The sequence below is a fragment of the Gopherus evgoodei genome, chromosome 3, assembly GCF_007399415.2.
Source record: "Gopherus evgoodei ecotype Sinaloan lineage chromosome 3, rGopEvg1_v1.p, whole genome shotgun sequence".
Taxonomy (NCBI): domain Eukaryota; kingdom Metazoa; phylum Chordata; order Testudines; family Testudinidae; genus Gopherus; species Gopherus evgoodei.
In genome coordinates this window covers 180340350-180363974 of record NC_044324.1, presented here as the reverse complement: position 1 = coordinate 180363974, position 23625 = coordinate 180340350, and the positions used below count along the sequence as shown (strand labels likewise).

General features: G+C 43.0%; 1 protein-coding gene across 1 annotated transcript in view; it reads left to right on the top strand.

Moving 5' to 3' along the window:
* Positions 1–23625, top strand: part of DTL (denticleless E3 ubiquitin protein ligase homolog) — a 37477-nt gene that overhangs the window by 1443 nt on the left and 12409 nt on the right. The window contains exons 3-11 of the mRNA XM_030557563.1: positions 3859–3957; positions 5368–5429; positions 5521–5641; positions 6720–6785; positions 10318–10433; positions 11247–11320; positions 14225–14328; positions 15517–15621; positions 19271–19383. Coding sequence (XP_030413423.1) covers positions 3859–3957; positions 5368–5429; positions 5521–5641; positions 6720–6785; positions 10318–10433; positions 11247–11320; positions 14225–14328; positions 15517–15621; positions 19271–19383 — 860 coding nt within the window. The remainder of the gene's footprint in view (positions 1–3858; positions 3958–5367; positions 5430–5520; positions 5642–6719; positions 6786–10317; positions 10434–11246; positions 11321–14224; positions 14329–15516; positions 15622–19270; positions 19384–23625) is intronic.

Here is a 23625-nt window from a genome sequence, read left to right as displayed (position 1 = left end):
ACAAAAAACCTGTTAAGTCTTTCTGTGAATGTAGCATAGGTGAAAGTTGCTGACTTATTTGACAGCTCTGAATACTGAAATCCCTATCTGCCGGTATAGCATCGATATTAGGTGTGCAAGTTTTTCCACACTGCCCCTTCTGCCCGTGTCCCAACCCTAGCCTGAAGGGACCACCAAAGGATGTAGAGGATAGTTAATTTTTTATATTTATTCAACACTGTGAACAAGGTGACAGTCAGTAGTAAGAGTGGTTGGATGCTGGCTTTGTTGATGAGCATACCTTTCCTCGAGAAATGAACTAAACCAACTAATTTTCCATGAACGATTGAGCATCCATCAGATGGCCATGGTTATTGACCACTTCACATCTGGGTTGGGTTTGTATCATCATCCTTAAAAGGAGACTTTGGCAGCTCATTACTAGTTCCCTGAGCAATCCAGGCCCCCTATATGCTACTTAATGCAGAGATCATGCTAAAAACCTTGGAACATCAAATGATGCTAGGGTATCTGTTTCCTCCACTCTTTGGAATTTGTTATTTTGTCTGCACTATCAAACCATTTTGTGTAAAAGTAATATTTCTACTAACAGATTTATTCAAGGAACAAATATATTAAAGAACCCAAATTACTGTGACATTGAGTTAACAAATCCAAGACCTTACTGTGAATCTAGGGAGAAACTCTCTTTCTAAAACATTTGACTCATAAAAGTTAAGGGAGAGTTAAAGGCTCACTTTGCATTTAGAATCTGTAAAATTCTAGGATAAAATAAGTCAATAGAATCATAGAAATTTAGGGCAGAAAGAGACCGTGAGAGGTCATCAAGTCCAGCCTCCTGCACTGACGCAGGACCAAATAAACCTAGATCATCCCTAATAAGTGTTTGCCCAGCCTGTTCTGGGCAATGACTTGGATCCCACAACCTGCCTTGAAAACCTATTTGAGAATTTAACTACCTTATCATTAGAAAGTTTTTCCTACAGTCTAACCCAGGGTGTTATGGTATAATCCCCACTCTGAACCTTAGCATCCAAAAAGATGGGGTACCAGCATGAATTCCTCTAAGCTTAATTACCAGTTTAGAACCTGTAGCGCTGCCACCAACCAGGAATTCCAGTGCCTGGTACACTCTGGTCCCCCCAAAACCTGGCCCGGGAACCCCCAAGACCCAGACCCTCTGGATCTTAACACAAGGAAAGTAAACCCTTTCCTTCACCATTGCCTCTCCCAGACTTCCCCTCCCTGGGTTACCCTGGAAGATCACTGTGATTCAAACCCCTTGAATCCTGAAACAGAGAGGAAAATGCACCTTTCCCCCTCCTTCTCTCTTCCCCTCCCAGATTCTTCCTGAGAGAAAGTAATCCTGGCACAGAGAGAAATCAGCCTCTCTCTCCCTCTTCCCTCCTTTCTCCCCACCAATTCCCTGGTGAATCCAGACCCAGTCCCCTGGGATCTCACCAGAATAAAAAAACAATTAGGTTCTTAAACAAGAAAAGCTTTTAATCAAAAAGAGAAAAACAGTAAAAATGATCTTGTAAATTTAAGATGGAATAGGTACAGGGTCTTTCAGCTATAGACACTGGGAACACTCTCCCAGCCTAAGTATACAAGTACAAATTAAAATCTTTTCAGCAAAATACCAATTTGAACTTCTTTCAGCCAAATACACATTTGAACTTCTTCCAACCAAATACATATTTGCAAATAAAGAAAACAAACATAAGCTTAACTCACCTTATCTACCTAATACTCACTATTTTGAATCTATAAGAATTGAAGATTGAAAAGAAACCTGGTTGCACGTCTGGTCCCTCTGAGCCCCCAGAGTGAGCAACAACCAAATTCTAACAGCACACACAAAAACTTCCCTCCCTCAAGATTTAAAAGTATCCTGTCCTCTAATTGGTCCTCTGGTCAGGTGACAGCCAGGCTCACTGTTCTTGTTAACCCTTTCTAGGCAAAAAGATATAAAGCACTTCTGTTCTATTAATTTTTTTTATCTGTTTATGACACAGGGGTTCTCAAGAACCTTTTTTTTCCTGAGGTCCCCCTCAACATGCTATAAAAACTCCAGAGCCCAGTGGGACAATGGGGAGACTTGGAGCTCTCGGCTAGGGGTGGGGCCTCGAACATAGGCATAGTTTGACATCTATGGGGTGGGGGAGCAGGCGCCGACAGGGCTTGGGCCAGCTCCACACGGAAGGGTCCAAGGAAGCAGTGCTACCTCTACCCCCTGACTCATCTCAGCAGACTACGCAGCTTATCTGAGTTGTGTGTGGTGGGAGTTCAGCTCAAAGAGTTTGAAAACCACTCAGGATACAAAGAGGGGGTAGCTAGGAGTTGTGTGTGGTCAGCGGGTAGCTCAGGGTACAGGAAGGGAATAGCTAGGGGCTGTGTGCCAGGAGGGTTCCCTTGTGGTCACTGCTCTCCAAAGGCTCTGCTGGCCACAGAGCCGGGTCTCCCTGCCTAGGTGGCTCTTAATAGCTGCATGAGCTGAGGAGCAGCTCCAACCCCAGGCACCAGCAACAGGAGATGGAATGCCATGGCTGCCCACTCCATGGCACCAGCCAGAGCAGCAGCTGTCCACCTTCAGCTTCCCACCTCCAACATGACCAAGGGGCAGGGAGAGGAGGAAGTGTGGGGGTGCAGAGCTGTCCTTGGGACTGCTCCACTCTGGCACTGCAGGGAGGAGGAGCAACCAGTGCTCAGGGCTTCAGCCCCATGACTCTTGGCTTCAGCCCTGTAGTGGGGGGCCCCAGAGCTCCCAGCTTTAGCCCTGCGGGGGAGGCCAGGGCTCGGGCTCTGGGTTCCAGCCGCGGGGTCTCTTGGCCCCCCAGAAAGGGCTCAAGGCCACCCAGGGGGCCATGGACCCCCAGCTGAGAACTGCTGATGTAACCTAAATCCCCCTTGCTGCAGATTAAATCCATTACTTCTTGTCCTACCTACACTGGATATGGAAAACAATTGATCATCATCCTCTTTATAACAGTCCTTAACATATTTGACTTTTATCAAGTCCCTCCTCAGTCTTCTTTTCTCAAGACAAAACATGCCCAGTTATTTTAATCTTTCCTCATAAGTCAAGTTTGTTTAACCTTTTATGATTTTTGTTGCTGTCCTCTGGATTCTTTTCAGTTTATCAACATCTTTCCTAAAGTGTGTAGCCCAGAACTGGACACAGCACTCCTGATGAGGCTTCTCCATTACCAAGTAGAGCAGAACAATTATATCCCGTGTCTTACATACAACACTTGTCTTAATACACCCTAGAATATTAGCCTTTTTTGCCACTACATTGTGCTGTTTACTGGTATTCAATTTGTGGTCCACTACAGCCTCCAGATCCTTTGCAGCAGTACTGCCATTTAGCCAGTTATTCCCCATTTTGTTGTTGTTGTTGGGTTTTTTTTTTGTATTCGATTTTTTTCCTTCCTAAGTGTAGTACTTTGCACGTGTCTTTATTGAATTTCATCTTATTGGTATCAGCCCAATTCTCTACTTTGTCCATTCTGATATTCTTTATAAACTACTGAAGCAGCGGTGGACTAGTAGTTAGAAATATCTGAGTTCTAATTGTGTCTCTGCTACCATCTCACTGTAGCATTTGTCAAGTCACGTAAGCTTTCTGTTTTCCCTTTGGTAAAGTGGGCTATTCCTATTCTGTTATGGAGCATTACTGTTTATATAGTGCTTTGAAGATGTAAATTGCTATGTAAGTGCTAATTACTTTTCCAAAGTTGTGCAATTGCTGTATATTCTATTTAAGTTATTTGTTTGCAGTTCTCTTTTAGGAAGGAAACATTGTGGTAGCTATTTAATATAAAAAAAATTAACTTCCAATCATTTGTCTTTCAGCTTCAGATTTGCAGCATGTACTTGCAGTCGCAAATGAAGAAGGTTTTGTTAGGCTTTATGATACTGACACCCAAAACAGTGGCAAGCAAATCTTTAGAGGTAAATGTAATGCAGAGCAAGATCTGAACCTGATATAAAAATGGGCATGATTTGTTAGAAGCAACGAGTGCTTTTGCTGTGTTGACTAATATTTAAATATGGCAGTACTTGAATTCCTTCTTTGTAAGTTCCTGGCTTCTGTTTTTAAAGCAGTAGCATGGGCATGTCCCCTGGTGCGAAGGCTGCAGATCTCTCAAGGCATCTAGACAGACTTATGTGTAGTGCTGAGGAGGAGCCAGTGGTCGTGGTACATGTAGCACCATGGTACAGTGACATAGGGAAGGGTAGAAGAGATGTCCTGGAGGCCAAATTTAGGCTGCTAGGGAAGAGACTGAAATCCAGGATAAATGTAAAGTAACGCACATTGGAAAAAATAACTCCAACTATATATACAATATGATGGGGGCTAATTTAGCTACAACGAGTCAGGAAAAAGATCTTGAAGTCATCGTGGATAGTTCTCTGAAGATGTCCACGCAGTGTGCAGAGGCGGTCAAAAAAGCAAACAGGATGTTAGGAATCATTAAAAAGGGGATAGAGAATAAGACTGAGAATATCTTATTGCCCTTATATAAATCCATGGTATGCCCACATCTCGAATACTGCATAGAGATGTGGTCTCCTCATCTCAAAAAAGATATACCGGCAGTAGAAAAGGTTCAGAAGAGGGCAACTAAAATGATTAGGAGTTTGGAGAGGGTCCCATATGAGGAAAGATTAAAGAGGCTAGGACCTTTCAGCTTGGAAAAGAGGAGACTAAGGGGGGATATGATAGAGGTATATAAAATCATGAGTGATGTGGAGAAAGTGGATAAGGAAAAGTTATTTACTTATTCTCATAATACAAGAACTAGGGGTCGCCAGATGAAATTAATAGGCAGCAGGTTTAAAACAAATAAAAGGAAGTTCTTCACACAGTGCACAGTCAACTTGTGGAACTCCTTACCTGAGGAGGTTGTGAAGGCTAGGACTGTAACAGGGTTTAAAAGAGAACTGGATAAATTCATGGTGGTCAAGTCCATAAATGGCTATTAGCCAGGATGGATAAGGAATGGTGTCCCTAGCCTCTGTTTGTCAGAGGGTGGAGATGGATGGCAGGAGAAAGATCACTTGATCATTGCCTGTTAGGTTCACTGGCATTGGACACTGTCGGTAGACAGGATACTGGGCTAGATGGACCTTTGGTCTGACCCGGTACGGCCGTTCTTATGTTCTAAACAAATTGTGCCATGTTGCTCTTAGCACTCATGAAAAGCTGTTGATGACAAGTAACAAAATTTAGTCATTTGAATGTTGGATTTAAAAAAATGTTCATAGTTCTCTACAAGCGAATGTCACATTTCAATGTGTTTCCAAGATGCCTACTTTTTGCATGGTCTGAACTAATCTTAGGTTTTGTTTTTCCTTCAGAGTGGCTGGCTCACTCAAATGCTGTCTTCGACCTTGCCTGGGTGCCTGGGGAACACAGGATTGTAAGATGACTTGTGCTGTCTGACTTTATTTTTATTGGTCTGGTGAATGACTGCAAAGAATAACTAAATCTTTTCATTTGTTCCCCTCAAGGTTACAGCTTCAGGAGACCAGACAGCCAAGGTGTGGGACGTAAGGGCTGGTGAGCTGCTTGGCATATGTAAAGGTCATCAGTGCAGCCTCAAGTCAGTTGCTTTCTCTAAATTTGAGAAAGGTAAATGTTCATGATTCTCTTCCCATTTTTTTTAAGTAAATCTTAGCGCTGATGAGATCTGTGGAGGCCAAAGCTCACTGTTTGTAGCACAGGCAGTGCCTGAGTAGGTTTCCTCACACTGCTCTTTCAATGTGGCTCAGTTGTGTCCAGTAGAGACCCCCTCTGGGGTGAAAGGCTGGTTAAGTTTCCAGTTCCACTCAGTTTTAGCAGTCTCTAGGCTGAAGTTGTCAACAAGGGTGTCTGTGGTAGATAGTTATACATAAGGAACTGTAGCAAGGGTGGCCAAACCACAGTTTGAGCCTCATGCGGCTCTTTTACAGTTAAAAGTGCGGCTCGTGGAGCCCTCCTCATGCTTCCTCTCGCTTCTCTGTTTACTGGATTGAGGGGTGGGGTGGAGCTCGGGGCTTCTGCCCTGCAGCAGGGTGGTGGGGCTAGGAGCTTCTCCTCTGAGGGGAGGGGGGGTGTCGGGGCTTCAGCCCTCCAGGGCGCACCTGCCAGGGCTTGGGGCTTCAGCTGGAGCAGGGCTGATGGCCCAAGCCCTGGTGGTGCCTCCTGCCGGGCTGAAGCCCTGAAACCAGAAGGCAAGCCCTGGCTCTTGAACTTCAGAAGATTGTCGTATGCGTCTCAGAGAATCAGTAGGTTTGGCCACCCCTGAACTATAGTAAGATTAGCTACTCCTGCTCGGGACACCAGAAAGCGATTTAATGCTGGTAACTTCTTGTCATCACTAGCCTGAGCCAAATTTAAGCTATTAAAGTTGGAGGTCCCCTGAGTCATTCAGTTCTCCTTGTATATTCAGATGCTACTATCTTCAGTTATTGCCTGTCAGTTATAGTAAGGACAAACCCACCAATCTCCTTTGTCAAACAGTACCAAGCAGCAGGCTGCCTTTCCTCAGATTCTAAATCTATCACCTTAGCAGTGAGCCTGCAGCCTTGAGATGTGGTTGCCAGGTTTAGGGCTAGGAGAGGCAGATGAGGCTGGGCATTGTCACAAACACGGTGTCACCCTGGCTTCAGTTAATTTGCTAAAATGAACACTTGTAACTTTTCGAAGCTAATAAATATGTTTCCCTCAGCTGTCTTCTGTACTGGAGGCAGAGATGGAAACGTCATGCTCTGGGACACCAGATGCAACAAAAAAGGTAGGTGAGCTTTCAAATGTGTGTAATGGGGCTGGTGGTTTTTGTTCCATCTTGGAGCTTATTCATTGGGTTGATACAGTTCATTGCACTACTGGCAAAGCCCCTTGAACGGGACATGGATAATTTGGAGGGAAAGCTGCTTTAATGGGAGAAAACCAAGGATCTAATTTATCTGTATTTAATGGGTATTGCCACTTTCATGGGACTCTCAGATTTGCCTAAGTCTCTGTATTGATATGTTTTGTGGGCCATAATTACAGAAATGTAAGGCTTGAAAGGGACCTTGAGAGATCATTAAGTCCAGCCCCCTAAGATGAGATAGGATCAAATAAGCCTCATCCCTGACATGTAGGGATCGGTCCTGGCTGGCAAGCCACCAGAAATCGCCCCCTGCATACCCCATCTTGCCACAGAATGCAGACTCCACACTATCATAGATTAGATAAGTACAGCACGCTCTGCCTACATGCAGCGGGTGAGGGGAAAAGGGGAAGAAAGAGTCCTCCACCAATGCGAAACAAGTAAACAAGGCTGTAAGTTATGCATGACACTGTAACCGAAAGAATAAAAAGGCTGCCACGCCTGACGACGGGGCGCTTTCCTGAGCAAACGAGCTGTCTGCGTCTGGTTCCTTCCTGCATCTGGTGACCCCGACGTGATTCCAGCCCTCCGTACCCACCGGCCGGTCGAGCCGTGGTGCACCACAGTGCGTCTTTGCGCACTCCCTCGTGAGTATGGGGGGGACTTGTCCGTGCAGCAGAAGGCTCATGCGAGAGAGCTAGTTAAGTTACTCAAGGTAACCGGTCGCTCGACAGCATCACAGCGACATGTGGAGGATTTGCTCCATGTTATAGAGGTTAAGTGCCCTTGGTACCCCGAGAGAGGGTCTCTCGAGGTTTCTGACTGGCAAAAGGTAGGCGAACGGCTCCTAAAGGAGCCACGAGCGCCCATCCAACACATCTTGCTGTGGCAACACTGTGCAGAGGCAATCGGGCATTTGCGGAAGGAAGCGCCCCCGCTCGCCTCTCCCACCCCTATCCCACCTCCATCCTATGTCACGAAACCTAAACCCCCTTGTCCTGCCCCTAGGGCGACGGCTCCCAGTCCTACCCTCTCTGATCCCCCGTTACCGTCGCCTCCTTCTCCTTCTCCTTCGCCCTCGCCGGCTCAGAGCGCGGTGCAAGCCGCTCTCCAGCAGGCGATGGCGACAGACGCTTCCCCCTTGTTGGAGGAATGGGAGGGAGAATTCCCGGCCCTTTATCCAGTTACTTATAGCTTGAACGAGGCAGAGCGTGCTGTACTTATCTAATCTATGATAGTGTGGAGTCTGCATTCTGTGGCAAGATAGGGTATGCAGGGGGCGGTTTCTGGTGGCTTGCCAGCCAGGACCGATCCCTACACTGACAGGTGTTTGTCCAGCTAATCTTAAAAACCTCCAGTGAGTGGGATTCCACAACCTCTCTTGGAAGCCTATTTGATAGTGTAACTACCCCTATTGCTAGAAAGTTTTTCCTACTATCTAACCTAAATCCCCCTTTCTGCAGATTAAGCCCATTACTTCTTGCCCTGCCTTCACTGGACATGGAGAATAATTAATCACCGTCCTTTTTATAACAGCCCTCAAAATATCAAAAAACTCTTTTCAAGTTCCCCCTTGATCTTCTTTTCTCAAAACTAAACACACCTAAGTCTTTTTTTAACCTTTCCTCCTAGATCAGGTTTTCTTAACCTTTTATCATTTATCATTGTTCTCCTCCAGATTCTTTTCAGTTTATCTACATCTTTCCTAAAGTGTGTTGTCCAGAACTGGACACAGTACTCCAGCTGAGGCCTCTCCAATGCCCAGTAGAGCAGTACAATTACCTCCCATGCCTTACATATGAGACACCTGTTTGTACACCCCAGAATAGTAGCCTTTAAACTGCATGACATTGTTTACTGATATTCAATCCGTGGTCCACTATAACCTCCCATTTCACAGTTGTGCGTTTGATTTTTTTTTCTTTCCTAAGTGCAGTACTTTGTACTTGTCTTTATTGAATTTCATCTTATTGACTTCAGACCAATTCTCCAGTTTGTCAAGGTTACTTTGAATTCTAATCCTGTCCTCCAAAGTGTTTTCAACCTCTCCCTGCTCAGTGTCTTTCAATCAGTTATACACCCACCTTTATGATCATTACATCCAGGTCACATTTCCCTACTTTGCTTATGAGAATGTCATGTGGGACTGTGTCAAAAGCCTTACTAAAGTGAAGATATCTCATCTTGCTTCCTCCGTATTCACTAAGCCAGAAATCATGTCCAAGAAGGAAATAAGGTTGATTTGGCCTGATTTGTTCTTACACAAATCTGTGCTGGTTATTCTTTATAACACTATTATCCTCTAGGTGTTTACAAATTGATTGTTTAATAAGTTGTCTTGTTGTTCAGAGTCAGAGTTGCTACAAATTGTTCTCAGCTGCTGATCAGGGCTTTTGCTGTTCAGGCTCTCAAGAAGCCATCTGGAGGAAACAGCTCTTGGTGCATGCTGTTCTCCACGCTTCCACTGTACCCATGCTCTTGCCAATCAATTTGGGACTTCAACTCACTGGATCAGGTGGGGGGGGGGAAATTGTTAGAGAAGTATCCAAGACTGGAAAGGAGAGTGTGTGAGGGTTCGGGCTATGAGCTGGTAGATGTCCTAACTGCTATGATTTCAGTGAGTACTATCAAAAGAGGAAAAATCTGATCCAAAAACTACCTGCCTGAGATTTTATTTCACAGTTGTCTGACTCTCATGCAAGAAATGACACCATAACATTGGTTTTAAACCTCGTCAGCACTGACACATGGGCAAGGCGCTCTCACTAAGCTGCGCCATATGTGACAGAACTCAGGCTAGTTGTAGACCAGTCAGATGGCTTTGTAAGGTGCTCAGACACCATGGTGATAGGTGCAGGAGTGGTGGGTGAATAGAAAACTGAGTCTCCTCAATGAGATTTATCAACTTCATTGTACTTGGAACCAGATTGGAGAAAGCACTACAAATGTACTGTGGGAGCAATCCTGCACTGGACTAGATGATCAGATGCATTTCCCCTCACAATTTAGCTAAGGTTAATGAAGTGCTATGTAAGTGCTAACTTTTAGAAACTTGACACACACTGTATTAAATAAACCTCATGACTGCATGCAGGATTTAAATGTATTACACAGATACTTGATTAGTGAAATTAATTGTAGAACTCACTGTCCTAAAGGGCTAACCATGGTTTGCACTTCACTTAATCAGGAAAAATTTAACCTGTTGAAGAGTCCTGATTGTGTGGCAGCTGTTGCAAATATATGCTCATGTTCTTTATTTCCTGCTTCTATTCAGCATTAGAAATAATTGAAAATGCTTGTTTGCAGAGTATATGAATGAAACTAAAGGTCACTCTCAGTCATTTCCTAGAATGTATTTCCACTTCGTGTCTATTTTTATTAAAACAAAGGCTATAAATGGGAGCTAATCTAGCAGTAATAAGTGAGGCTTCCTGGAACTGTCTTTCAGATGGATTTTACAGGCAGGTGAATCAAATTGGAGGAGCCCACAACATAGTAGACAAGCAGATACTCTCCAAACCAAAGAAGAAAAAGCAGAATCTCAGAGGACTTGCCCCTTCAGTGGTAAGAATTTGGAAAGTGAAAGAAATTTAGGACTCTACTTCCCAAAATAGCATTTTGTGTTGTGGTAGCTTTGCAAAGTAATGAACAAGACAGCATCTCAACTGGGGAGAGCTATCTAGTTTGAATGGGACAGAAATACTGATAAACATATATTCTTCAAAGCCTGATCTCTATCGTTGTTTTATAATCAGATGCTGTGATCAATTTGGGTCACCTGTATGGGGAATTAACTATGAGATCCAGTTATCCTTGAGCAAACCACATGTTCTTTCCTTGCCGGGTATGCGCTTGTGTTTTTACTTTGGCAGGATCATTACTCCATACCTAGGCTTCTAAGATTGGCTTTTTCGGGAAGCTGTTCACACTGTCATGCTTTGATATTTATAACTCATAGGAGTAAGAGTTGTGCCTACTTCATCCTCTAAATATCATGGTGCAAGAGCTCTACTATGTCTAATCTGTGAGGGGTGTTTTCAAATCTGAGCCCAATCCCATTGACCTCTGTGGGAATTCTACTTGTGGGGCGCTTGCAGGATCAGAACCTGGTGTCCTAAATTGCTGCTAGCACTCCTGGGCCTCCTCTATAGTGACTAAATTGCTGGGCAACAAAAACTTTGTGACTGTGGTGGAGTCCAAGAACTGAGCTGCTACTGGAGCAAGACTGAGGCTGGTTAACAGTTTGGCAGAACTCAGAAATTGTCTGTCTGGGAGGGAGAGTGAACTGATTTTCCAAACATTCATGCTGTCCTTGAACTTTGCAGAGAATCTCTACAAACTCTGACAGAAAACAAATAGCTTTTTTTTTCCTTTTAGGATTTCCAGCAGAGTGTGACAGTGGTGCTGCTTCAAGATGAACACACCCTTATCTCTGCAGGAGCTGTGGATGGGTAAGGAGAGAGAGAATGAATTTTTTTTTCTGAGTTAATCTGAATTTTCCTCTCAGCGGCATGGGCAGAAACTGAACAGAAATTGTATGGGTCCCAGTCGATTTTACATATTGCTTGAATCAGAGTAAGTTGCTGGTGACCATCTCAAGTGTTACTGATTGTCCATCTAACAAAATCTTGAGTAGACAATAAGAGCCATGAATGGTTCTAACAGGAGGCAAGCTCAGGCTCTGGTATTCTGGCACGTGGGCGGTTGAGATGCCTTGTTTAACTGCGTAGGGAAATTCACTCTACTTGCCGATCAGAAAGGTCTCTAACAATGTTAATTTTAGATCTAAATGAGACTGGATAGCATCTCTTTTAAGGAAGCAATGCACTATAATAGCAATTTTTCATCTGTAGAGTTTAAAATCCTCTACAAAGGTGAGCAAGCATTTCCCCCATGTTACAGGTGGGAAAACAGAGGCAAAGAGCAGCTAGGTGGCTTTCCCCAAATCACTTAGGGTATGTCTACACTGCAATTAAACACCTGTGGCTGGCCCATGCCAGCTAACTTGGGCTCAGGCTGTGAGACTGTAAAATTGTGGTGTAGATGGCTCAGGCTGGAGTCTGGACTCTGGGACCAGGTGACGTAAAGGGTCCCAAAACTCAGGCTTCAGCCTGAGCCCAAACATCTACGCCAAAATTTTATAGCCCTATGAACCTGAGCCAACTGATGTGGGCCAGCCATAGGTGTCTAATTGCAGTATAGACAGACCCTAGGAGGTCTTCTGACTCCAGACCGGTGCTGAGTCTGCTGGATTGCATTACCAGTTCTGAATGTGTTTCTTACTCCTCCTTACCGGGGATTTAAATTAGTAGGGCAAGCCATGAATTTTTTTTTTTAAAAATTGGCATAGAAAGAGCACTCCTGTAAAGGTATGTTAAAATTATGGGCCTTATGTGACTAATCTCTTTAAAAGCCTGGTGTCCTAAAATGGGTTGTGATGGCAAACCCAAGGTATTGCTGCTATTCATGACAAGTGATTGAGTTTTCTTTCAAGCTTCATAACCAAGTACCAGATGGATGCTGATTTAACTGTTCTAGCACCTCCATTTTTGTTTAGGGGACGCTGTCAGGCTACTGGGTGGAAATAATATTCTTCAGATAATGAGCTGCAGCTGGATATGTGTGAGTGTGCAGGATAAATAACTGTCGAGTTACGGAGGGTGCATTTTTGGGGTGCAAGGTCTGTTGGTATATGTTGGAGTGCTAATAAACTGTCCTTCTGGTTAATATGGAGATTACCTTCTCAGGCTCTGATCCTGCAATCACCTCTGTGTGGCCAGATCCCTGCACACAGGCAGAGTGCTACTGAAGTCAACAGGGCTGGGGCCCACCTGCATGGAGCTCATTGCTGGGTCAGGGTCTTCATGACACAGACCAAGGAAGACGCTTGAAGGGCTTTTTCAGTATGACTATCAAAATATCAATGCATCCTCTTTATTTTAGTTTTCATCTGAGAAAATTAACTTAGTTTTTTATCTCATTGGGTCAAATTACATCTCGATTCTCTCTGAAACCTAATTCTTGAACTGGAAAACTTCCATGCTTTAGCCTTAAATATATTATATTGGTTGCAAAAATAGAACATTCTGGAAAGTGAAAGGCAGCCAGTGACTCCACTGTCTAGCCCAGCAATCTCAGTTGTCATTCTCTGAGCAGGCCTCTGCTCTGGTTTGCTTCAGTCATGCTGCATTTCTAGATTCTCTGGATACAAGTGGTGGGGAGCCATTCTCTAATTGCTGTAGAATGCTTTTATCAGCTCTAACAAATTTATTTCAGCATAAGCTTTCATGAGCTACAGCTCAGTTCTTCGGATGCATAGAATGGAACACACAGACAGGAGATATTTTTACGTACAGAGAAACATGAAAAGGTGGAAGTATGCATACCAACAGGAAGAGTCTAATCAATTGAGATGAGCTATCATCAGCAGGAGAAAAAAAAACTTTTGAAGTGATAATTGAGATGACCCACAGAAGGTGTGAGGAGAACTTAACATAGGGAAATAGATTCAATTAGTGTAATGACCCAACCATTCTCAGTCTCTGTTTAAACCTAAGTTAATTGTATCTAATTTGCATATTAATTTGAGTTCAGCAGTCTGTCTTTGCAGTCTGTTTTTGAAGTTTTTTTTTGTTGCAAAATTGCCACCTTCAAGTCTGTCCACTGAGTGGCTAGAGAGGTTGAAGTGTTCTCTCACTGGTTTTTGAATGTTATGATTCCTGATGTCAGATTTGTGTCCATTTATTCTTTATGGACGCAAATCTGACATCAGGAATCATAACATTCAAAACCCAGTGGGGGAACACTTCAACCTCTCTAGCCACTCAGTGACAGACTTGAAGGTGGCAATTTTGCAACAAAAAAACTTCAAAAACAGACTGCAAAGACAGACTGCTGAACTCAAATTAATATGCAAATTAGATACAATTAACTTAGGTTTAAACAGAGACTGAGAATGGTTGGGTCATTACACTAATTGAATCTATTTCCCTATGTTAAGTTCTCCTCACACCTTCTGTGGGTCATCTCAATTATCACTTCAAAAGTTTTTTTTTCTCCTGCTGATGATAGCTCATCTCAATTGATTAGACTCTTGCTGTTGGTATGCATACTTCCACCTTTTCATGTTTCTCTGTACGTAAAAATATCTCCTGTCTGTGTGTTCCATTCTATGCATCCGAAGAACTGAGCTGTAGCTCACAAAAGCTTATGCTGAAATAAATTTGTTAGTCTCTAAGGTGCCACAAGTACTCCTGTTTGTTTTGCGGATACACAGACTAACACAGCTGCTACTCTGAAATTTATCAGCTCTGTGTAGCAGATGTAGAAGGAGATGCCTGTATCTTGAATTTCAGTGTAATCAAAGTATGGGACTTGCGCAAGAACTACACCATGTATCGGCAGGATCCGGTGCCGTTCAAGTCATTCTGCTACCCTGGGATCAGCACTCGCAAACTGGGTAAGCAATTGAATGATGTTACTCCTCAAGGTTGCAGATTGATCTGAAAAATGATGTAAAAAGACGGCTTGGAGGGGGTTCATGTCTTGTGTCAGTGATTTCCAGATCTGACTGGCCTGGTTTAGCAGGACTTTTTTTTTTTTTTTTTTTTAAAACAGCCAGCACCATAAATTCAAGCAGAGATCTGAAAGTCAAGCTGTTTCTCCTGCTTCTGTATCATCAAACCAGTAATAATAACTCCTGTGAGTCTTTCCAGTGGGATTGCACAAAAGTAACTGAGTGGAGAACATGGTCCTGCAATTTGAACTTAGCTAACTTGGTGACGATGAACGAGCTAAAACCAAATTCAGCTCCTTCTCTCTTTGCTGTGTGGGCTCAGCAGAGCCAACAGGAGTACAACACAGTAAAACTTCTGTTGGCCAGAAAAGTAAGCAGCTCTAACTCTGAATATACACAAGGAGCAGATCTACTGAATAAGAGGATGCTATTTTTACATGGTAGCTTTCTTGACTAGAACCTCACTTTAAGGCCCAGCTTATTATAAAAATCTTGATTTTGTTTCTGTTGCTCTGCACTTACATTGATTAAAATCCTTGTATCCCAACTCCACAAGAATAGCATACTGGATCGGACCAGTGCTCCATCTAGTTCAGTATCATGTCTCTGACAGTAAGAGTCCAGTACAAGCTGCTTCCAAACAAGATGAAAGAAATCCTGCAGCAGGCAGTTATGAAATAATCTGCACACAGGAAATGTTTTTCCCTAACCCTGGAATCCTAACTAATCAGTTAGAGGTTGACTTATGCCCTGAAGCATGGAGTTTTGTGTTCCTTCCAAAACTCTTGGTGGTTATTTATTTAATCTTTTGCTGTGTATAAATCTGGATGTTCTTGTTACCCCTGTAAATCCAACTTTACAAATGCCTGTGAGATTGCTGCTTTTGAAAGTCCGGCTCGTATAGGTGAGATGGGTGGTTTCTAAACTTCTCCATAAAGTCTTGAGAGAGTTCAGCGGTGAGAATATGCTGCATCAGTTCTAGGAAATTTGATTCTCCAGTCACTGTGCCCTCTGAAAAAAGAATATCCCAGTAATCACATGTAATAGAGATGCCCAGAATTGTGCCCAGAAGCTTCCACTTGTTTTTTTTTGGAATTACTGGTTATGCAGAACTTCTCTTTCTGTCTCCAGGATATTCTAGTCTGGTTCTGGACTCCACTGGTACCAATCTGTTTGCTAACTGCACAGATGACAATATTTACATGTTCAGTACGACAAGTTTAAAGACCACTCCAGGTAAGAATGATACCTGTGGAAACAGTTGTCAAATGGCTAGACTGACACTGTAAAATGTAGCTTTTAAGTTTGAGCCACAAGTTAGGCACCTGCTAAAATTTGGGGTCAGGATGGCTCAGGGCATTGTTAAAGGGATACAGACCTCTTCCTGCCCATCTAGTTCAAGTTGGGTCCAGGTCAGTAATGAAAGTAAAGTTGATGCAAACAGATGATGATTTGGTGGCCTGTATGAAATTAGTTTGGTCTCAGCCTGGATATCCACATCGCAGAAACCACCGTCACAACTGGCACTAATTGGAACTGTTTGTTGGCAGTTTTGGTAGAATCCAAGGATGGGAAAAGTTTATTCTGTCTTTTAACCCTTGCAGGCTGAAGTGCCATTTGTCCACCTACCAGGCACAATGTGGATAGTAGCAATGCAAGCTTTCCCCATCACTTGTGCCCTGTTTTGGAGGGACTGCCTGAAGGAATGAGAAGCCTACTTATTCCTTTGTATCTTCTGTGACTGCCTACAAAGAGCATCTATTACAATACCTGTTCTTGTGATGTGATGTGCTCAGATCCATCGTGATGGAGTTGGGATAAAAACTAGGAACTGGACTGGAGTCACTAGCTCACTCAGGCCATGTCTGCGCTTACCTGAGATCAACTCTGCTGTGATCAATGCAGTGGGGATTGATTTAGTGGGTCTGGTGAAGTCCTGCTAAATTGACAGTAGAGCGCTCTCTGGTCGACTCCGATACTCTACCGGAACAAGAAGAGTAAGGTATGTTGACAGGAGAGTGTCTCCCGTTGATGCAGCGTAGTATAGACACCACAGTAAGTTGACCTAAGCTACGTTGGCTCCAGTTACATTATTCACATAGCTGGAGTAGTATAACTTAGGTCAATTTACAGTGTTAGTGTAGACAAGGCCTTCCAGAGCTGAGCAGTAGTGTCAGTTCTCAATATTATCAGAGTAGCTGCTGCTGTCAAATATGCTATTTCTCAGCTCTGGAAGCATTTTCACCAGGCTGCCTTCCTGAAGGAGATTCCCTTCCCCAAGGCTGGTCTTGCCTTCCTGTCTCTTCAACCGCACAGCACAGAGGAAACATAAGAATGGCAAGCCTGGCCACTTGGAGAAGAGAAATCACAGATCAGATTTCTGTGCTAATAAACGTGAAGCTCTACATCCAAGGGGAGGAAACAAACAGTACAGACTGAGGTGGGGGTGGGGGAGAGAACTAACCAGCGACAGCACCATCTTGTTAATTTATCTTCAGTTTGTCTCCATACAACCATCCTTAGGTCTTGTTTGTTTAAATAGCAGTCACTTTTGTAGGGAGGGCGTAAGATTGGGAGGCTGGCTGAAGAGGTGTCTAGAAGGATCTTTTATATATTTTTTTCCCACACTGTGGAACAGAACGTCTGAGTTCTAGTAATATTTGCTGTGCAGCTCTAGGCAAGTCATTCCACTTTTCTGTCTCCATTTCCCTGTGTTTAAAATAGAGATGTTGACACTGATTACTATCCCCAAGGAAGATTAATTAGATAATGTCTATACAGAGCCTTGAACTCATACTATTCTATACAAAAACTAAATAATTTATTATTCCTGTATAAGGTTAATAAATAGAGCTGGGCAGATTTCTTCAGCTGAACAGTAAATTCACAGAAAAATGCAGTTTCAGGGAGACTGTTCCTGAATTAGTGTAGAATTCAGCAAATAGTTTCAGCCACGTAAAAAATGAGAGGTGGAGAATGGAGGAAGTCAGCTGTTCCTTTCAAGATTTCATTTCAAAATGAACTGGTTCAAACTGACATTTTGTTTTGAAATGATGGTTCTACTCGACCCGAACAAAATTTGTTTAGTTTTTATGTTTTGGTAAAAATCTGAAAAAAATCAGTTTTGGTGTAAAACTAAATTCATTTTTGGGTCATTTTTCACTTCAGCCACAAAATCAATTATTCACTCAGCGCTAGTCCTAGAGCAGGGGTTGGCAACCTTTCAGAAGTGATGTGCCGAGTCTTCATTTATTCACTCTAATTTAAGGTTCTGTGTGCCAGTAATACATTTTAATGTTTTTAGAAAGTCTCTTTCTATAAGTCTATAATATATAACTAAACTATTGTTTTATGTAAAGTAAATGAGGTTTTAAAAATGTTTAAGAAGCTTCATTTAAAAGTAAATTAAATTAAAATGCAGATCTCCCTGGACCGGTGGCCAGGACCTGGACAGAGTGAGTGCCACTGAAAATCAGCTCGCGTGCCGCCTTCGGCACACGTGCCATAGGTTGCCTACCCCTGTCCTAGAGGGACAGGACAGTCTCGAGTCTGGCTTTTGATTTTAGTCACTAGCTTCTATTGACTTCTATGCTATGACGGATCAGCATTAGGAGGCAAATCTTGATTCATATTATTGGCTGCAAAACCTTTCAATTTTGTTTCAAAGAATTCTCAGCCAAACAGAATGTGTCCATCCTATTCTGAGCCCTGCAGAGGGCAGCAGACTCTTGCAGATTGACTTCAATAACTAGAAAACCAGCAGGGTCTGCTGTTGCTTTTCTCTTTGTAGCTCGTCTGAATCAATTCTGTTCCCTTTTAATTTGGAGGAGGTGGGGAAATGGCTCCTCAATAGGATCAGTCCCTGTTGCCAGAGTGCAGGCTCACGCTGCATCCCTGTCACTCTGAACACTGCATTGAAACAAAAGCTGGCAAGAGCCACAGGTTCCAGCAGGATGTGGTGACCTTTGTAAATGCAAGTTCATGAAATACTCCAAATACAAACAAACTTCCTTGGAAACCACTTACAGTTTCTATTTCCTGCTAACCTGCTACTCCAAGTTCTTACTGTATTGCTGCTGTAAATCAGACACCGCTACGTTCACAGTTCACTTCCTAGCTCTGTATGCCAGTGTTGGCAGAGGGCCTCAGTCACGTATCATGCTAAATTGGGTTACTTGCCCTTTGTACCTTGATAAGAAGCCTGGGTGCAGAGTGGCCGAGTACTCTAGATCTGTGTCCTGCTCCCGTGTTGGCTGCTGGAACTTCCGGTTCTTGGCATACCAAGGATTGCAGCTATTCAGGGCAGTAGTTTCATGGCTTAATAGTTCAGGTAAGGTGTTACTGAGACTTTAAAAATAGGCAAGCGACCAGTGTCTCTGAGCCAGCAAGTTATTCTCCTTAAGACATAAAGCACTGGCAGGAAGAAGGGGGAGGAGCAAATGCCTCCTCCACTGTTTCAGTAGAAGCCAGGTCTTAGCTAACAACAATTACTGGGTTCCCCATTCTTTTGGGGTTGGTGGGGAGAGTTGCATTCATGGCCCTGTGAATAGGTGACAAAGAGGCTGACTGAGAGGCCTGGGCTTGGCCCAGAGGAGGTCCTTGCCTGGAACTGTCACACGGGAAGAAGAGGATTTAACAAAGCTATTAGATGACTGCACCACTGTGCTGGGGAGGGGTCAGTTTATAGCAAAAGGGAATAGTGTCTCCTGCTAGCTAGTGGATGAAACTTGGGGCCCTAAAGCAAGGGAGTCTGTATAACCACTGCCTTCTGAGCTATGTGAACAGGCAGAAAAAGCTTGTAATGTCAGCCCTACTTGTGTAATCAGCTGAACTCCAGAATTACATTCTGAGTTTATTTATTGTTATTACTTTTTTTTTGTCTCAGTGGCAGTCTTCAATGGACACCAGAATTCCACCTTTTATGTCAAGTCTAGCACTAGCCCAGATGACCAGTTCCTGGTTAGTGGCTCAAGCGACCAGAGTGCCTACATCTGGAAGGTGAGACACTTGAAAAAAACCCAGACACAAAGCCCCAACCTGAGGGCCCAGAATTGTTCAGTTTTCTCCTTTTGTTTGCTTTCCACATTCACATAGTGAATGGAGATGAGTGGGGAGGAAGGGTCCCATTTAAAGCAGCACAGGCTTAGTTCCTGGCATGTTGTGCCCAAAGTATACAGCTGTCAAACCTGAATGTAACTATTAATGTAAAACAGAGCTAACCTCCTGCCACCACTATGTCTCTCATCACTGCTGATTATTGTAAGTTGCTGATCTTAATCTGGTTTTAATGGGCATTAAAATCTTCTTTCTGTTTATTCAGCAGCTATGACAGGTAAAAGGTTCTTGGTTCATATTTAGCAGCGGTGCACATTAGTGGAGTCTAACAGCTTAATTGTTTTAAGGGGCACTTTTTTTTTTCCACTTCATAAGCTCCTGCTTCAGACACAGCTTTTTCTCATGCTTAATTTGCAATAGTTAAAACCTTTGTATTATGGCAAGGGCTCAGCCAGAGCCTTCAGCAAAATTCCGAAATGCTGGCTGACAGCTGAGGAGCTTAGTCACTTGGCATCTCTAGCTGACGTGTAGGAAATGCAAATGTCACCATGTTAATAGCAGGGCCTTCAAAATGAGAGAAGTTCTGTTCCCCACTGTGTCGTGTGGGGAGGGATTGTGAAGTTTCATCCACGCAGGAACATGGATAAGAGAGGCATTCTCAGACAAAGGGACAAATGGGTACAATCTTTAGGTGACTGTGTAAGTTTTTTGTGTAACTCTTCAGATTATGCTGTTTAATGCTGCAATGAATCCTGGCTGAGGTGTCTTTCAATACCATATAGGGTGACCAGATAACAAGTGTGAAAAATCGGGATAGGGAGTGGGGGGTAATAGGGGCCCATATTAAAGAAAAAAAGCCCCAAATATCGAGACTGTCCCTATAAAATCGGGACATCTGGTCACCCTAATACCATACTAGTGTTCCTGGGGTAAAGTTTGAGGCATATTGATTGTAAGAGCAGGAAATCAGTGAATTTGGAACCCTGTGTCTTAACTGGCCACAAGACTTTTTTTTTTTTTCTCAGTCTTAGCATTGTTATTACTGTCTCCATTTTACATTAGCACCATTGGCCTAAACACAGCCACTCTCATGCAGAAAGCTCCTGCCATTTCTGATCATATTGCTGGTTTGCAGAGTAGACTTTTTGCGCGCGCTCGCACACACCCACACCCCACCCCTGTATATTTATAGTTCTCTTACTTGGATTTCCTTACCCTGGCAGCTGCCCTGTGGTGGTAGATATCAATAGATAGGAACCTATTTAAGTACCAACCACAACTTAATCGACATTAGAGTGAATCTTCACTTTTATCTCTAATACTGCGTTCCATGCCCAAATCCTTTGCCAACTCCCCTCCCCCAAGTAACCCTTTCATGGCACTGTGCAACCTCTACACTGTCTTCTGTTGCTCAGAGGCAAAATTCATCCGCTTACAGGGGATAAGAGAGAGCTATTTAAATGTGGCTAACCTGACCTATATCCAGTCAGCCAATTGGCTTCAAACATACTTGCATGCGCACTTCTGAATTCCTTGGTTTAGTCATATTCACTACCAAATGATGTTTCTGATGTTATGCTTTCACTCCTGCCCATACCTATCTCAACATGTACCTTAGAATATCGCACTGGCAAAGTCAGCTGTCCGAAAATTGAAGCTGCCTTGCTTTCCCAGCCTGCTCTCTTTTCACGATGGGCTTGGAAATAAAAGCAAAGTTAGGAGTGCTGAATATGTACAACTGCAGCCTTGGCTCAGGCTCATAGCCATTTTGGGTCTGAGAGAAGCATTCTTGTAAGGTTCATGGCTGCTTCTTTAGGAGTAGCAGCGCCACAGTGATGTCTGCTTTCATAGCAAAAGTAATAGGTATCCACTTAGGCTTATCCACGCCAGGCCCTTCAGTGGTTCATAACGTAACACGCTTACCCAGCAAACGGGCTGTGTGATCTTGCATTGCACATTTCAAGCCCATGCTTTTAAAAAGGTTCCCTGGAAACTAAGCTGGGAACGCCACAAGAATATTTAAGGGCTTCATAAAATTCAGAAAAAATGGATTTAAAATCCATCTGTTTATTTTTATAAGGTTTCCAGTGCTGTAGCATGTGGATGCTAAACATCAATTAAAACAAATATATGAAGAGTGGTCAGATGACTATTATTATGTTAACCTTGTGGCTACTTTATGTAGTGGTAGTGTTCTCTGCACTGACAATTGAAAACTTATCACAAATCTAACCTACTCAGATTCCTTCCTGTGCCCTGAAGGCTGCCAGACTTTATTGATTTTGATGTAAACACACTCCTGGGATGATCAGTGCCATAGAAAATATATGGTCAGCTGCTCTGAGAAGCATACAAGTGAGCTGCCAACAGAGACAAAGGCTAGCCTCGTATTTTCAAACTGGGAGGGGGTTCTGAGAAGAGGCTCTGTCTGTGCAAATTCAGAGGTAGGTAAAAGGTAATTTAATTAGGACATTTTCCACCCAAGACATTTCCAGGAGACTCTTGATCAGTAGTGGGAGTAGTACCTAGGTCAGGCAATGCCATGGACAGAGGTTATTGCTGACCAGACAAGGAGCACCTTGTGGTTCCATGTTTCAGCATGTGATATCACTTGCATGTAGTGAGCACTTCAAGAAAAGCAACTGCTGGTCCAGTAATCAGTTGCATCTGTAAGAACCTTGGCATTCAGCTTAGCATTAGGGGTAGGGGTGGAAAGTATTTATTTTAAAATGGACATCTGACTTTGAACCACTAACTGACCCGGAAAGGAAGAAACTTCCTTTACAGCCAGGTGGTTCGATAACTGTACTTTTCTTTGAACCATCTGGTACTGGCCACTGTCAGAGCAGACAGGATACCAGATTAGGAGGACCCTTGGTCTGACTTAGTGTCACACTTCGTATGTTCCTGTGTAGTCTGATGTGTACATAATATAAGACATATCCTGAATCCCAGTAGATAGCCAATTGGCTATCAGTTTTTATACCTATATGTACATCTTGGCATCCTAATGACATAATAAAACATGTGGGACAAAGCACCTGTGATGTTGATTTTACCAGAACCCAAAGGATACAGCATCAACAACTGAGTTTGTATTCTGTTCCTCCCTCCCCCCTCAGACCCATTCAGATACAAATGCCTTGGTCCTCATCTCACTCGCACTGGTGGAAATTATATACAGCTTCATCAATGTCAGTTAAATTATATCAATGTAAAAACAGTACAGGAGCAGGATCTGGCCCAGTGAGAATAATTCTCTCCTTCCACCCTCTTGTTGGTAGTCAAGGATTATTAAACATCTTGCTACACGCAGTAAAAATCTATTAAATGTAAACTAAGGTGTTCTCTGTACCAAGAACTCCTTCAGTTTATTCCTTAAATGGGATTTTAGTTTCCATGGTATTGCATGTTTTGGCAGAGAAGGTTTTATTCTCAACAAGGCATTTAATAGATATTTAGTCAAGTGGTTACCTCCACCATGCCACACACATACTGAAAAAAAGCCTGTTATGAACCATTTAGTTCAGACAAACTTTAAATACTCTACTTAAGAATCTTAACTACACCTTTTCAGGCTGCCATGGCAAGAAATAAAAGTTTGACAAGAAAAGGAAATTGATCAAGAAACTAGAAGCCCTCCCTGATATTTTGCATTTATCTTTGTAAATCTGTGTATAAAACCACCTTTTCCCACTTGCTAAAGAATCTATTAAATTTACTTAGTCATCAGTGCAAATCCCACATCTAATGTCACATCACTACTGGTGACTCATAACTTCAGGAAACCTGCTTAAAGTCTGCAAGATAAAAAGAAGCTTAAATCTGATTTCTTGCTCTTGCTTGGTTGTGGCAGGGCTAATATTAGCCTCAGATAAGTCAGCCTCTGGTTAATGGCTGGTCTCATGAGCTGTGATAAAGATTTTAGGTCAGGAGAAAGGTGTCTCAAACAGGGGTTCAGTTTCAAAGGTGTATCAGATTGGGGTTCAGTTTAATCAATGCATGTACTGTATCGTCTCATAGCCCTCTTTTTTTTTTTTTTTTTTTTTTTTTTAAAGGAACCTTGATGGTGTTGCTATCTTATTGTAAAGTTAATTATAGGTTAGCCGGCTGTAAGACACACTGGAACTTGCCAACTGCATGAACAGCTAGCTCTGAAGCAAGTAGTAAACTACCAAATTCTGC